Here is a 15,135-nt window from a genome sequence, read left to right as displayed (position 1 = left end):
GGGGCTGAGAGCTGCTCGGCTCCTGGTCCCTTCCTGTCTTCAGGCAGACTGAGCCTCTTCAAACCTCTCTCCTCCCTCCCTCCCTCCTTCCCTCCCTTCCTCCCTTCCTTCCTCCCTCCCTTCCTTCCTTCTTTCTCTCTCTTTCTTTCCTTTTCTTTCTTTCTCTCTTTCTCCTTCCTTCCTTCTTCCCTCCCTCCCTCTGTCCCTCCCTCCCTCTCTTTCTTTCTTTCTTCTTTCTTTTTCTTTCCTTCTTTCTTCTTTCTTTCTTTCTTTCTTTCTTTCTTTCTTTCTTTCTTTCTTTCTTTCTTTTCTTTTCTTTTCTTTTCTTTTCTTTCTTTTCTTTCTTTTTTCCTTCTTTTTCAGACATTGTCTCACTCACTCACCCAGGCTGGAGTCCAGTGCCACAGTCTCAGCTCACTGCAGCCTCTGCCTCCTGGGCTCAAGTGATCCTCCCACTCCAGCCTCCCGAGTAGCTGATTTTGTCCCATGATTTTGTAGTATTTCAAGACCAGTATTATGAATATTAGTTTTCATTTTTCTGGCAACTATTTAGTTCTGGCTAACAGAGCACTGACTGGATAAGTATCAGGTCACAAAATATTTACCATGGGTTCATATGATGCAGTAAACTTGTGTCTTTCATGGGGGCTTTTAGCTAAAGCAGTGATTAGAGGTATTGTTAAGATGAACCCCTTAGCTAATTGCAAGCTGTACCTGACGTCTTCCATGAAGACAAGCAGCCAGATCCTGACATCTCCCATGAAGACAAGCAGCCAGATCCTGAAATTCATGACTGATGACTTGTGAAAGTCTAATGCATATTCTGCAATGATGTGCCATGGTCCTCTGCCATTTCACCTCACCATCATGCCACAAATTAGTACTCACAGCTGAGAGTTTAGACCTAAAAGGGGCAATAAAATTGAGTTCAAATACTCTATTAAGGGACTTGCCCAAAATTACAAAATTATTTTGTGTAAAGGCCAAATTATACAAATCCTCAGATTCCGAGGTCGGGGTTTCTTTTCCTATAACATGTTCCTTCAAACATGGCTGTATCCATGTTTCATATCAAGCAGATCCAAGAAAAATTATGAATAATCAGATAGCATCATGTGGACACAGGGTCACGAGCAATAAGGGGTTCCTATAGAGCTATTAGGAAGAGCATGGTGCCTGCGAGCAGTAGCAAGATTGTTTTATGTATTTATTGGCCTTATAACTATGGTTTAGAAGTGATAGAAATACACAGAGGTATACCTACAGAAAGACTTAAAAGAAATAAAACTCCCAGCCTCAATGTGTTATCATGCCACCTTCAGTACCACTATCTCAATCTTAGGCTTCATAAACATATCAAGAAACTTTCCACTTCTTTTAATACAAGAACTTTCAGATTTTAAAAACCTTCTCAGGATCCTCTCTCTGTGACCTCTTCAGCATTGGTGTTGGAAGTCACGGGTTGATGTTATCTGGCTGAGGGGTTTATCTAGAAGTGTCTCCTGACTTCAGGTCTCTTTAGATGTAAGTTAGCTTCTTCCTCTGTCTCAGTAAGCTAACTGAGTAAGTTAACTTCTTACTCAGTCTCAGCTGGTCACTGACTATGTAATTTCCTTTCTAATCACTTGGGTCCTACTACAAAAACAAAATAACACAACATAGAGTAAATACATTATTGGGATGGCTAGCAATCATTGGACATTTTTCTCTGTTCATTATCTTGAAGAGCATACTGTACTCCCTCAATTCATTTTAAACAAAAAAACTTTAGAATGTAATTAATGGAAGTTCTCACTATTGTGGATTGAGTAGTTTTTATATGTTGCCTTACCACTTTGCTTAAAGGGGCAATGTCTTTCCTTATTCTCAACCTTTACAAAATATTGTACAGAGAACATGTTTAAAGAGTGTGTAATTCCAGCACTTTAAGAGGCTGAGACAGGTGGATCACTTGAGTCCAGAAGTTCGAGACCAGCCAGTGCAACACAGCGAGACCTGTCTCTACCAAAAATTCAAAAAGTAGCTGGGTGTGGTGGTGTGAACCTGTAGTTCTAGCTACTAGGGAGGCTGAGGTGGGAGGATAGCTTGAGCCTAAGAGGTCGAGGTTGCAGTGAACTGAGATGGTGCCACTGCACTCCAGCCTAGGCAACAGAGCAAAACCTTGTCTCACAAGAAAAAAAAAAAAAGGAGTGTGTCACTTATAACATTCAGACTCAGCTCATAAAATCCAAAAGAAACATGGAGTTTTGAGTGTGCTAAAATGCACCACTGAGGGAACAACTAGAAAATGAGTAGAAAATCTTTATCTTTTTTGTTTTTTTTGGAGACGGAGTCTCACTCTGCTGTCAGACTGGAGTGCAGTGGTGTGATCTTGGTTCACTGCAGCCTCTACCTCCCAGGTTCAACCGATTCTCCTGCCTCAGCCTCCCAAGTAGCTGGGACTACAGACATGTGCCAACACACCCAGCTAATTTTTTTTTTTTTTGTATTTTAGTAGAGACAAGGTTTCACCATGTTGGCCAGGATGGTCTTGATCTCTTGACCTCGTGATCTGCCCGCCTCAGCCTCCCAAAGTGCTGGGATTACAGGCATGAGCCACCATGCCCAGCTGAAAATCTTTATCTTTTGGTTCTATCATTGTACACTACAGCTACTGGTAATAGTATTAAGGCATATTTTACAATTCATATTTGGATTCGATCACAGGGCTCACACTCTCTTATCTCCACCTCTCACAAGTTTTGCCATAAGACTTTTGTTGTAGTTTGAGGAACTCAACACAGCTGCAAGTATTTCACTGGAATCTACTATGATCTGTGTCACTTGAGGCACAGAGTGAGCTCATGTCATTCCTTGGATGACATGCACCCCTCCCCTAACTTATTCCGACATTTAATCATCCACGAATTCACTCAGCTCTGGTGGGGTGGGTTCCAATCTCAATGGCATCTCGCTAGTTCCCAGGTCATGTTGCCCATTTGCAGTGATGATATTTTTAGAAAAGGTGATTTCTTTTGTCAGGGTCTGTACCACTATAGAAGTAGTCCTTTGAACCAGAAATTTAAATAGATAAGCTACTTTAAAAAGTGTATCTGCTGCTACTCCAAGCAGCCAGCTCAGGAACTGGCTTCTGACTTTAAAAGATGAGTGAAAGTTGTGCCGTGGTTTCCTCTACAGAATGTTCAGACCAGAGGGCCCTGGAAGACCATGTCTGAAATGCGGCTAAGGCACCACGAGGCTGAACAGAAAACCGGGGCCTTATCTGAGAGAAGAGAAGTTGCCCCATAGTCCAAACGCCCAGGAGGCTCCGCCCTGGCCTGCTGCCGCATGCGTTTGCTGCAGGGCGAGAATCTGGGGAAGACTCAATGAAGAAAATGTCCTGGCCAGGCCGGGAAGAGCAACACACAGAGAGCCGCAGCAGAGAGAGGGATTGGGGGACCTGCCCTGGGAGCCACCCGGCTGAGGCTCAGGAGGGGAGCTGCAAAGCCTGAAACCTACACAACCTCTCACACACTTCAGGACACACACAACCCCTCATGCACCTCAGGGACTCACACAACCTCTCACACACCTCAGGACACACACAACCCCTCACATACCTCAGGAACCTACGCAAACTCTCACACACCTCAGGACACACACACACAACCTCTCACACACCTCAGGACAAACACCCACTCACACACCTCAGGACCCAAGCACAACCCCTCACACACCTCAGGACACACACACAACCCCTCACACACCTCAGGAACCCACATAAGGAACCCACACACCTCAGGCTCATACAAGCCCTCACACACCTCAGGAACCCACACACAACCCCTCACACACCTCAGGGTCTCACACACAATGCTGACACACCTCAGGGTTTCATACACAAACCCTCACACACCTCAGGACCCACACAACTCATCACACTTCTCAGGGCACACACAAAACCCCTCACACACCTCAGGGGCCCATACATAACGCCTCACACACCTCAGGAGTCACGCACAATCCTCTCACACACCTCAGGACTCACACAACCTCTCTCACACCTTAGGACCCACACACAACCATTCACACACCTTAGGACCAACACACAACCTCTCACACACCTCAGGGACCCACACACAACCACTCACACACCTCAGGACCCACACACACCTCATACACCTCAGGGACACACACAACCCCTCACATACCTCAGAAACCTATATAAACTCTCACACACTTCAGGACAAACATACAACCTCTCACACACCTCAGGACACACACCCACTCTCACACCTCAGGACACACACACACTCCCACAGTTAGAACGACGCACGGGGACAAAAGTGCCTTCTGTTTCCTCTTTGTAGTATTTTCTTCATTCATTCATGATGTCGGCGTTTACTGCCTATTGCATGTGAGTCGCTTGCAGAACTATCCGAGTGACACACGTCCCAAGCAGGCTCAGGTGAGCCCCAGGTGTGTGTTCTCCACACGCAGCACCATGGATGAGAAGGATGGCCAGGGTTTAACAGGAACATCGACTCTCACTTGCTCCTCATTCTCTTCTCTATCACAAAAATCACACGGACAATTCAGATGGAGATGCATTTAGTGAAATGATGAAACTTTGAATCCTGTCTCCTATTTAAACTCACATATATTACTTTCCCTTCATAAAAATGTTTTTTCTAGTAAATAATTTGATATCCAAAGAAAGTTTGTATTTCTCCGAGAATGTATGCTCAGAGAAATGAGCTCTTACTACACGTTGTGTATTGAAGACTTGATATAAAACACATGGTTTTCATCAATTGGGAGGAGCAGTTTGACTCTCTCCAATGTCCTTTGTGGATGGATGGACTCCACTGATGATGAACTTCTATATTAGAATTGCAGGTTTGGGGATGTTTAATTATTATCTGAGCTGATACAGTGGTGACATTGAGTGAGACGCTCATGCTCCTTTAAGACAGAAAGTCCGTTGAAACCGTTTGCTGCTCTCTGGTCTCTGGATATGAGGCAGGAGGGCTTGGGGACAACTGTGGGGACACGGCCCAGATGATCCGATCCTGGCAGAAGTGACCATCGGGGACTAGGTGAGGTGACGAGGTCTGGTAGTGTGGCTGAGGGAAAGGGTCTTCCCTGGACTGAGGGGGTCATGAGTTTGGGGCCGAGGACACTGGGGTATCCCCTCGGAGGAGCGGGAAAGAAGGAGCTTTCTCAGGGCTGTGAGGACTGCGACCCCAGCACACTTCCGTAGAAACATTCCCAGTCCCCGCGGGGAAGGAGTGGCAGTGATCCGGTTACTGGTAGGTCTTGCTCTAGACCTTCGATTCACTTCCATCAGGAGACTCTCTTTTAAACAGCATTTCTCCAATCACTGTGGTTAAACTGTTCCTTCTTATACAGTTAGAAGTTTATGAATAAACAGTCGGGGTTTCGTTGGGGGCCACTGGCTTCCTAAAACGGAGAGGGCAAGGCAGGGGTGGAGGCAGCTTTCAGAGACCACCCTGCGGGCTTGCAGGAAAGCTTTGCGTTTTTTTCTTTCGTTTTTGTTTTCTAATTGCTGTGAGCTTCCTGGAACTGGCATAAATGCTGTACCTATAAAAAGGTGTTTCCTTTCCACGTCTTCACCATGAATTCACAAATGTCGCCCTGATGGTTCAAGACTCATACTCAACACAGTGGAGGGGTCTGCCTGTGCCCCTCCAGGTGGGTGCTGATTAAACGGCTGAGAATTCCCTCAGTGTCTCACGCGACCCTCCACTCACACCTGCTCACACCCCGAGACCATTCCACTCACACCTGCTCACGCCCCGAGACCATCGTGCTCACATTCGCTCACATCCATTCACATTCTGCTCATATCCCGCTCACACCCCACTCACACCCCTCTTTGGATGACCAGAGTGTGTTAGGTGTCAGGCTGATCTTCTAGGATCTAAAGCATTTTCCATGGAGGATGGTGGAGAGCCAGGTGTGGACAGCTCAGTTCCTCCGTATGTGGTATGCTTTCACCTGGTCAGCTTCGGGCTTGGGAATGTGCACACCACCCAGGGGGAAAAGGGTGGCTGCGGGTCCTGCTCACCCTTAGGTTGGGGCTGGGGCCTTCGGCCCACACTGACGGGGTAGGAGGGCTGCATTCAAGTGTCCCCATAGCCCTTCCCTTCCCAACCAGGATGCTGGCGGGTCAACTCGAGGCCAGGGACCCCAAGGAGGGCACCCACCCAGAGGACCCGTGCCCAGGAGCTGGGGCTGTCACGGAGAAGACAGCTGTGGCAGCCGAGGTTCTAATGGAGGACTGCAATGCCGGGGAGACACCAGTGAGTTGAGCTCTGTGGGGACAGAGTTAGTCCCACCAGGCGGGACCCTGATTCCTGTCCCTGAGGCCCGTCATTGGACTTTCCCTTGCTGGACCTCTGTAGGAATGCACCACCCCAGGACACTGATTCTGTACTTCCTCTCCAAGGGGCACGTGGCTTTTTCCCCCTCTGCAACCATATCTCTTGGTGGGTGGGAGGCAGGGCAGGGAGTCAAAGAAAATATTAACATTCCAGCTTTTCTCCTCTAATCCAGGAGAAGGCACCAGACTTTAAAAACTTCATTAAAGAAAATCAGAAAGTTGACATGCCTCACACACATCATCCCAGCAAGTTTCCTGATTTTTACCATCTTCCTCACTGGACCCTGTTGGACAGTGCTTGCTGTCATTAAAGTCCCACGGGTCCCTGTGGCCAGGGCCACCCAGTGCAGGACTGTACATTTATTATGATCCTGCTTATTCTCGGAGCAAGGCTGGAGGCTCTACAATCCAGTGAAGGATCCCAGGGGAAGGCTAACATGTCAGGTTGAAAATGCAGTGGCTTCCATAATTTTTAAACTATTGACCATACATCCATGCCAGTACAGCGTTTGAGACCAGTCTGGTCAACATGGCAAAACCCTGTCTCTACTAAAAATAGAAAAATTAGCCAGGTGTGGTGGCATGTGCCTGTAATCCCAACTACTCCGGATGATGAGGCACCAGAGTTGCTTGAATCTGGGAAGTGGAGGTTGCAGTGAGCTGAGACTGCACCACTGCACTCCAGCCTGGGTGACAAAGCAAGACACTGTCTCAAAAAAAAAAAAAAAAAAAAAAAAGGAAATGCCGGCCTCTTTTTGCTGTAGTAGTGTTTTAACAAAAAAATCATAATTCACTAGCCATCTTTATCTGGCTATATTATGTGGACTAACTCATAATAAACACTACTTAATAAGACTAAAGCTATGGCCAGGCATGGTAGCTTATTCCTGTAATCTCAGCACTTCGGGAGGCCGAGGCAGGTGGATTGCTTGAGCCCAGGAGTTTGAGACCAGTCTGGGCAACATGGTGAACCCCCATCTCTAGTAAAAATACAAAAATTAGCGAAGTATGGTGGCACATGCCTGTAGTCCCAGCTATTTGGGAGGCTGAGACAGGCGGATCGCTTGAGCTCATCAAGTTGAAGCTTCAGTGAGCTGAGATCATGCCACTGCACTCCAGCCTGAGTGACTGAGTGAGACCCTGAAAAAAAGAAAAGAAAAAGAAAGAAGGAAGGAAGGAAGGAAAAGAAAGAAATAAGAAAGAAAGAAAGAAAAAGAAAGAGAGAGAGAGAGAAAGAAAGAAAGGAAGGAAGGAAGAAAAGAAAGAAAGAAAAGGAAGAAAAAGAAAAAGGCTGTGGTAGTCCTGTTTATCTCATTGGGTGTCTTTTATTCCAGAAATAGTGTTGGTCTTACATCAGACAGGGCTTGAATATTTTGCAGATAAATGTGCCTGTTGTGACATCTGAGAGGTTTTTCTGGTGTTCTCTTCCCAATAACAGCCATTACAGCAGCAGATCATCAGACTCCACCAAGAGCTTGGGAGACAGAAGTCTCTGTGGGCTGATGTTCACGGAAAACTCCGGAGTCGTATAGATGCTTTGAGGGAGCAGAACATGGAGCTCCGAGAAAAGCTGAGAGCTCTGCAGCTGCAGCGGTGGAAAGCCAGGAACAAATCTGCAGCGTCCCCACACGTGGGGCAAGAATCGCACACTCTGGTACCAAAAGCGCATTTATGTTTTTGTACCGTTTGCATTATGTAAAAATAGTGTCCCCATAAAGATGTGGGCTTTATTGCTGAGTGACGCCGTATCACTCACGCTCCGGGTGGTGGGAGGGGTTGCTATCTTTCCATCAACTCCATTTCCCATAAGTAATGATTAATAAGAACTGGATACATCAGGCCTCTCACCTGGCACTCCAGCAGACAGAAGCATTGCCGCCCTTAGGCCGTGTGTCTCCAGTCTGGAATTCTAAGACATCTCATGATGTCTCAGGACAACAGCAGCAAACCCTTACTGTCGACTTTACATGGGATAGGTATGGAGCTGTACGGTCTTACTCTCTATGACGACCCTGTGAAACGGGTACTATTACTAACCCCATCGTGGCCACGGGCTGGAGAACGTAGAGCTGGGATTTGAACCCAGGGTGACTCCAGAGCCAGCTCAGTAGCCTGGTGTCCTTCTGTTCATCCTCTAGGACAGCTGTGTAGAATGCAATAGAGACCTGTTGAAACGGGAAAAGTTCCCTTGTCCCCCTCGCAGGGTGTGTGATGGGGGTGTGGCTCGCTTCTTTGGTTCCCCACTGCTCAAACCTCTAGGGGAGCATACAGACCGGCAGGCTATGGGGCTCTGACCCCACGGCAGTGTCTGGGGGTGAATGTTTCCAGCTGAAGCCCCAGTGGGTGTGTGTTACAGGGTGGGAGCTCTTTTGGTTTACCCGTCCGTAGGCAGCTTGTGTTTATCAGCTCAATTAGACCCTCTGCCTTATCACAAGGACAGAGGGCTTTCTGTATCCTGGGTTCTTGCCTTGGCGTACCTGAAAAATCAGATCACACATGGGCTTGGAGGATGGGTGCAAGGTTTTTTATTGAGTGGTGATAGCTGTCAGCAGATGGGGGAGCCAGACGGGAGATGGAGTGGGAAGGCAGTTTTCCCCTTGGAGTTGGGCTGCCCAGCGACCGGGCTCTCCCCGGACCACCCCGAGCAAACTCCGTGTCGTTCCGCCAGTCGATGGCTTGCTGGTGTCTGCTGTGTCTGCTGGTGTGCTCTTCTGCCGGTGTGCTCTTCTGGACGCCCAGCTGCTTGGTCTCTGCCCGCTAGGGTCTTGGGGTTTTTATAGGCATAGGATGGGAGTGTGGCAGGCCAGGGTGGTCTTGGGAAATGCAACATTTGGGCATAAAAGCAGAAATGCGTAGGTCTATGGGCACAGGCCCGGCGGTTGAGCCCTAGTCAGGCACCCGTTCTTCTCTACCCAGGACTTTCCTGCCCCCATCCTGTATCACTACCTTGCTCTATCCCAAACGAAGAACCAGCATTCTCATGCTGAAGTAGTCGGTGCCTCCCAGCACCAGCCTGCCTTTATAGAACACTGAGCTTTTGCGTTTGATCACATGGCTCAAAGAACCAGCCTAAGAGAGTGTGGATGTGGCCAGTCTGGGTTCTGTTTCCTGCACATGGATCTCAACAACTTGAATCATTAAAATTAGACATACAAGTAACAACACATGAAACCACGTGAACACCCTCCGAATGTAAGTGGGGATATTTCTTAGTGGATTAAGAAAAGTACTAACATTTCCTAGCTGCATTTATTGTGTGAACTTTGAAATCGGTACTTCCAGGACTTAGAATATTTCCGATACGGCACAGTGATTACAACACACACACACACACACACACACACACACACACACAGAGGCACCCACTGAATATATTCCAGAGGAGCCTGGTCTGTGGTCTGTTCTCCAAGCACAGCAAAAACAGCCACAGCCGGGCGCGGTGGCTCACGCCTGTAATCCCAGCGCTTTGGGAGGCCAAGGCGGGCGGATCATGAGGTCAGGAGATTGAGACCATCCTGGCTAACACGGTGAAACCCCCTCTCTACCAAAAATACAAAAACATTAGCCAGGTGTGGTGGCGGGCGCCTGTAGTCCCAGCTACTAGAGAGGCTGAGGCAGGAGAATGGCGTGAACCCAGGAGGCGGAGCTTGCAGTGAGCCGAGGTCGCGCCACTGCACTCCAGCCTGGGGGACAGAGTGAGACTCCGTCTGAAAAAGAAAAAAACAAACAAACAAACAAAAAAAACTGCCACAAGTTCCTCTACAAGAAATTACGGGAAATCTTGGAAGTTATTCCCACTCTTCGGGAGCTCTGCGAGAGTTTTGTTTCCATGGAGATGGCTTCTGCTGCCTCAGAAAGAAAGTGAGTTTAGCCTCTCAGCACAGCAAAGCGCCCAGTCCTTCTGCGGAAGGAAGAGCAGAAGATGGGCAGGCTGTTCCTCTGTCAGAGGAAGAGAGGGGGAAATTGCCACAAATACTGGCCAGGATTGTCCACCTTCTGTGGCGAGAACCCAAGAAGACCCACAGGGATTTTTTCCCTGCATATATTGTATGCCAGTTCCTAAAAAATAGTACCTACTGCCCCATTTGGGTCATTGTATATTGGGAGAAATGTAACCATAACAGTTACCCCAAGAGTCAATGAAGTTTTATTCAATCTTCACATGCCCTACAGTTTTGATCATTCTCTTATTTCGAGATTAGAGCTTGGTGAATTTCTAAATACTTTTCCATTCTGTGCATTGTACTGGTCACCATGGGTCTATTTATAAGAACAGGGTCTACGCTCACAAGAGCATACCTGATTTGAAGAAATAGGATGGGATATGTGAATCCCACACTTTAAATATGCGAAGGTGTATCTGTGTGTAGTCGCCGTTTTAGGGACTGAATATCTAAAAGGCTGAGACGTGAGCACCCACGGAACGTGGGCATGCCTGTGTGGGCGAGCCACTCTGGATCTGATATTAAGGGTTCGTTCATAGCAACCCTCTCCCTTCTTACTCCCTTCTCCTCCTCAGAGGGGAGAACGGGGAATAATTTAACATTCCAGACCCAACATACCTCATCCCACCTGAAGGATCACGCTGTTCCAGGTCAGTCTGCTGATAACAGGGAAAGTTGGGAATTTGCATTTTGGATCTTAGACAAGTTGTAGAGACAACACTAGAAGTAGTATCACATTTTCTTCCTCTGTTAACACATTCCCCATTGAAGACACAGGAGCCTAAAGGAAGATATGTTGGGTATTGTTTATTCTGTAGCGTTTGGGATCCTGTGATCATTTTGAAACAAGGAACCACAATAAGAAACACAAAGCAAACATCGGCTCCACAAAGGTTCCTTCACAAACGCTTGGTGAGGGTTTCTGTTCTTATCAACATGTTAGGGGGAAAACCCGGTCCAAGTCCCCCTACCTTGTACCCTATTTTTTTCTAGGACATTCCAATTATTCTTGATTGTATTAAAATTTGAATTTATTTTACCTTCGAAAATGTGAAAAATTTCCCTGCACTTTGTCTTTTAGGCATTGGAACCTGCTTTTGGAAAAATTTCACCTCTGTCAGCTGATGAAGAGACAATGCCCAAATATGTTGGCCGCAAGAATCAGAGTGCCACTCTCCTGGGACAAAGATCATCATCTAACAATTCAGCTCCTCCAAAGGTGACCCTTTGTGCTTATCATCTGTAAAGAGAAGCAGAGGCTCTGTACCAAACACACAAATCCCATCAGCTCCTCACCACACAATTTCACCTCCCTGGGTGAGCATGGTGCTCCCTGGAGTCCTGTGTTCATCCAAGGACACGGGTACATGCCTTTCAAACATGATCCTAACCCTTAGCACTTCTTGCTGTAGAGCAGATTCCAAGTCCTCCCAGCTGCTTCCCTCTGAGCCCACTCACAGCAGCAAGCGTCTAGCTGGGGCCGAGCGGACTTGGGGGCTTTGTTTCCGTGGGTGCAGCCTGCGGAGGTGATGTGCGTGGCACTGTCTCCATGCGTGTGTCTCAGGGCTTGCAGCCTCCCGCGCTCCCTGCTTCTGCACTGCGGTCTTGCACCTGCTGCTTGTTGACGTGGACTCCTCTGAACAGAGGTGGCGCTGTTAGCTTGGGAGCCACAGTACAGGATGCTATTTTGTCTCTTGTTGGGAATAGGCCCCCAGATCTGGCCATAAACTGGCCCCAAAACTGGCCACAAACAAAATCTCTGCGGCACTGTGACATGTTCGTGATGGCCATGATGCCCACGCTGAAGGTTGTGGGTTTCCCAGAATGACGGCAAGGAACACCTGGCCCACCTAGCGTGGAAAACCTCTTAAAGGCGTTCTTAAACCACAAACAACAGCATGAGCGATCTGTGCCTTAAGGACATGTTTCTGCTGCAGTTATCTAGCCAGAGCCCGTCCCTTTGTTTCGGCCCATCCCTTTGTTTCCCGTAAGGAATACTTTTAGTTAATCTATAATCTATAGAAACAATTTATCACTGGCTTGCTGTCAGTAAATATGTGGGTAAATCTCTGTTCATGGCTCTCAGCTCTGAAGGCTGAGAGTTCCCTAATTTCCCACTCCACACACTATATTTCTGTGTGTGTGTCTTTAATTCCTCTAGCGCTGCTGGGTTAGGGTCTCCCCGACTGAGGTGGTCTTGGCAGTCTGTATCACATTTTTCTTTGTTAAAATTAGCTCCTCTTTAGAACATTCTGCCAGCCAGTGTGTCTCTTCCTGTCCCAGCTTTGTGTCACCCTCATACTTGGGAGGCAAATCTTGTGAGTCCTCAGCCAGCAACTGATACTGGGTTGATGTGGATGGAGAAGGCGCCCCCAACTCCTGAAGATGATTTATCCCCTCACATTCTCTCCCAAAGCAACTGCTGAGCAGATAACACTTTATTCCCTGAAGGAAGATCAGAAATCTACTCCAAGCATTTGTCACAAGTAGGAAAATAGCCTTTTCAGATCCTATGAGCACAAAACATCATAAGTCCCAGGACGCACTGTACAGGCCCAGCCTCCTGTGAGACGTGGACTTCTCTCATGCTCCCTCATGGAACTAAGTTAATCACAGGCACGCCGGGCAATGTATGAGTAAATAGATAACTGAATGGGTGGCTTATCCATGCCTTGAAACCATCAATTTTTAAATAGTGCAAAAGGTAGAAAATTATTTTTATTATGCATTTTTGAATTGAGTTTCAAGCACTTTATTTCACTGTTGACTTTACTCTACAATATCAGCCATATATTGGAATCTTGAAATTCACAAGAGCATGGGCTGTAAAATGGGGAATGAGAGACACTAAGTGTGGACACCTCATATGTCCTTCTGTAGGAAGGGGGAGTAGAATCATCTACATTCTGTGATAGCTGGTGTGATGTGTTGCTTAACATTTTAAAATAATATAATTGTTATTAATGCAAAAATATTCCCACATTTATTTTCAGCCAATGAGTTTAAAGATAGAAAGAATTAACTCGTGGAAAACACCACCACAGGAAAAGAGAGATAAAAGTCTTTCTGGGAGACGTCAAGACAGAAGAGCAACACCTACTGGAAGGCCGACTCCCTGTGTAGAGAGACGGGGGGTGTCTGAAGATGGAAAGGTGGCCTCAGACACCTGTGTCACTCTACACGGGCTGCATGGCAAATTCAGATTCAGATAAAGTTCCACTGAGGTCTAATAAAAGTACTCAATTTGTTATTCAAAATAGACCTAGTAATTTATTAAACTAATTATGTTTCTATAGATAAAACCTTGACTTTCTTCAGACATGTCTCTAATGCTATAAAAGCAAACAACTTGGATTGGGTTTTATAAATCAATTGCTTTCCTGAGCTCTGCAGTTGGTATATTTCTGCAGAGTCTTTAAAAGAATTGACCTACCTTGTAGTGAGGAGTGCAGGGCTGTTGGGTGAGCCCTGGGGCCTTGCTGGAAATCGAGGATGGCTGAAGATGGCTTTGTGCTCCCAGCCTTTGGGCTTAAGGCATTGCCCGCTTCAGGGACCTTGTGACAAGGCCGGCCTGTGACTGTCGTTGCCCTAAGCTATGCATCCATCTTCCCGAAGTCTGCAAAACTCGAGGAGCAGAAAATCACCAGTGCAGGCTTCCCAGGCCTCCATGCTGCCGGAGCAGATGGCAGCAGCCGGAGGAGCTGGTGAGCAGGGTTGGGGACTCCTGTTTCTATGCTCTCCGTAAAACACGGGGCTTTCTTGTGGATACGTGTGAGCAGAACATCTTACTATGGCAAGGACATGTCCTTCATGGAGCTGCCTAATTTGTGGCCACTTTTTGTCTGATTCCCTCATTGGGTCCTCACCTGTGAGACTTGCCGATATCCCCCCCCAGCCCTCCACCCTACACACAGCCCACATGCCAGTCTCCAGTGGCCGTGACTGGAGATTCCGAATCCTAGCGGTGACTTCCCTCTGAGCACAGTCCCAGCAGAAGGCGTCTGGCTGGGGCTGGATGCACTTGGGTGCTTTGTTCCCCTTTCTCTATTTGCCGGCCCATGGCATTGCTGCCACCCTGATGGAGCGCCCTCTCATCTGGCACCTGCCTGGCCTCTTTCCCAAGCCCCAGTTCTGTCCATGCAGCTGTGGGTGCTTCCTGCATTGGGGGTCCCACCGGAAGGAGCCAAGAGTGCCCCTGGTTGAGTCAGGAAAGAATTCCATCTTCACGTCGCTGCCAGAAAATGACCACAGCAGCTTCACGACCCCTGCAGGAACCTATCTCGGTAAAGAAACGGAGCTTATGCGGTGGCCAAGCCTCAGGTGTGGCCGAGCTTCAGGTGTGGCCCTTATGCACAGCACAGCCCAAGCCTGTGGGCACCACTCGCCCTGGGCTGCCTGGCACCTGGACTCCTTCCCATCCTTGGCCGAGGCCTGTGTGGCCCTTCAGGGCCGAACCCAACAGTGTCTTCCTCCTGAGTCTGCCCCCCAGGCCTCCTGCCCCCCAGGCTGTTTCATGGCCTCTGCAGGGAGCTTCGTAGAGGTGAGGCTGGTGCCGTCTCTCTGCTTCAGACCACTGCAGGCTCTGCGTGCCCTCACAGTCCCCTCTGCGCTTCTCTGTGGGGCGGGGAAGCCTTTCCCATCAGGTGTGCTCCAGCCTGGCTGCCTTGTTACTGCTGCCCCCTCCCCTTCAGGCCCCGGTACAAGACTTCAGTGTACTTGCTGGTGCCGGGCAGAATGGGGGACCTTGCCTCTCACACACACCTGCTACTATCTCTGCAACCTCCAGGCATGATCTCAGCTGACAGT

At 48.0% G+C, this 15,135-nt stretch overlaps 1 protein-coding gene across 1 annotated transcript; it reads left to right on the top strand.

The window, feature by feature from the left end:
* The first annotated feature begins 2,500 nt into the window (after positions 1–2,500).
* Positions 2,501–13,586, top strand: TCP10L (t-complex 10 like). The gene is made up of 5 exons (XM_054468511.2): positions 2,501–5,078; positions 6,161–6,305; positions 7,824–8,039; positions 11,411–11,548; positions 13,323–13,586. Exons 2-5 carry the CDS (start codon positions 6,162–6,164, stop codon positions 13,539–13,541), a joined length of 717 nt encoding a protein of 238 aa, XP_054324486.2. The 5' UTR covers positions 2,501–5,078; position 6,161; the 3' UTR covers positions 13,542–13,586.
* The last annotated feature ends 1,549 nt before the right edge of the window (positions 13,587–15,135 follow it).

Source organism: Pongo pygmaeus, chromosome 22 (genome assembly GCF_028885625.2).
Source record: "Pongo pygmaeus isolate AG05252 chromosome 22, NHGRI_mPonPyg2-v2.0_pri, whole genome shotgun sequence".
NCBI lineage: Eukaryota > Metazoa > Chordata > Mammalia > Primates > Hominidae > Pongo > Pongo pygmaeus.
The sequence above is the reverse complement of the archived record's forward strand: the minus strand, read 5'-3'. Positions and strand labels throughout refer to the sequence as shown.

What these genes read in the sequence shown, in the direction of transcription:
- TCP10L (XM_054468511.2), top strand. Translation starts at nt 6,162, where the DNA reads ATGCTGGCGGGTCAACTCGAGGCCAGGGACCCCAAGGAGGGCACCCAC. An exon ending in GGCAAGAATCGCACACTCTG is followed by an intron (nt 8,040 to 11,410) that starts GTACCAAAAGCG and finishes TTTGTCTTTTAG; the next exon opens with GCATTGGAACCTGCTTTTGG. An exon ending in ACAATTCAGCTCCTCCAAAG is followed by an intron (nt 11,549 to 13,322) that starts GTGACCCTTTGT and finishes ATTTATTTTCAG; the next exon opens with CCAATGAGTTTAAAGATAGA.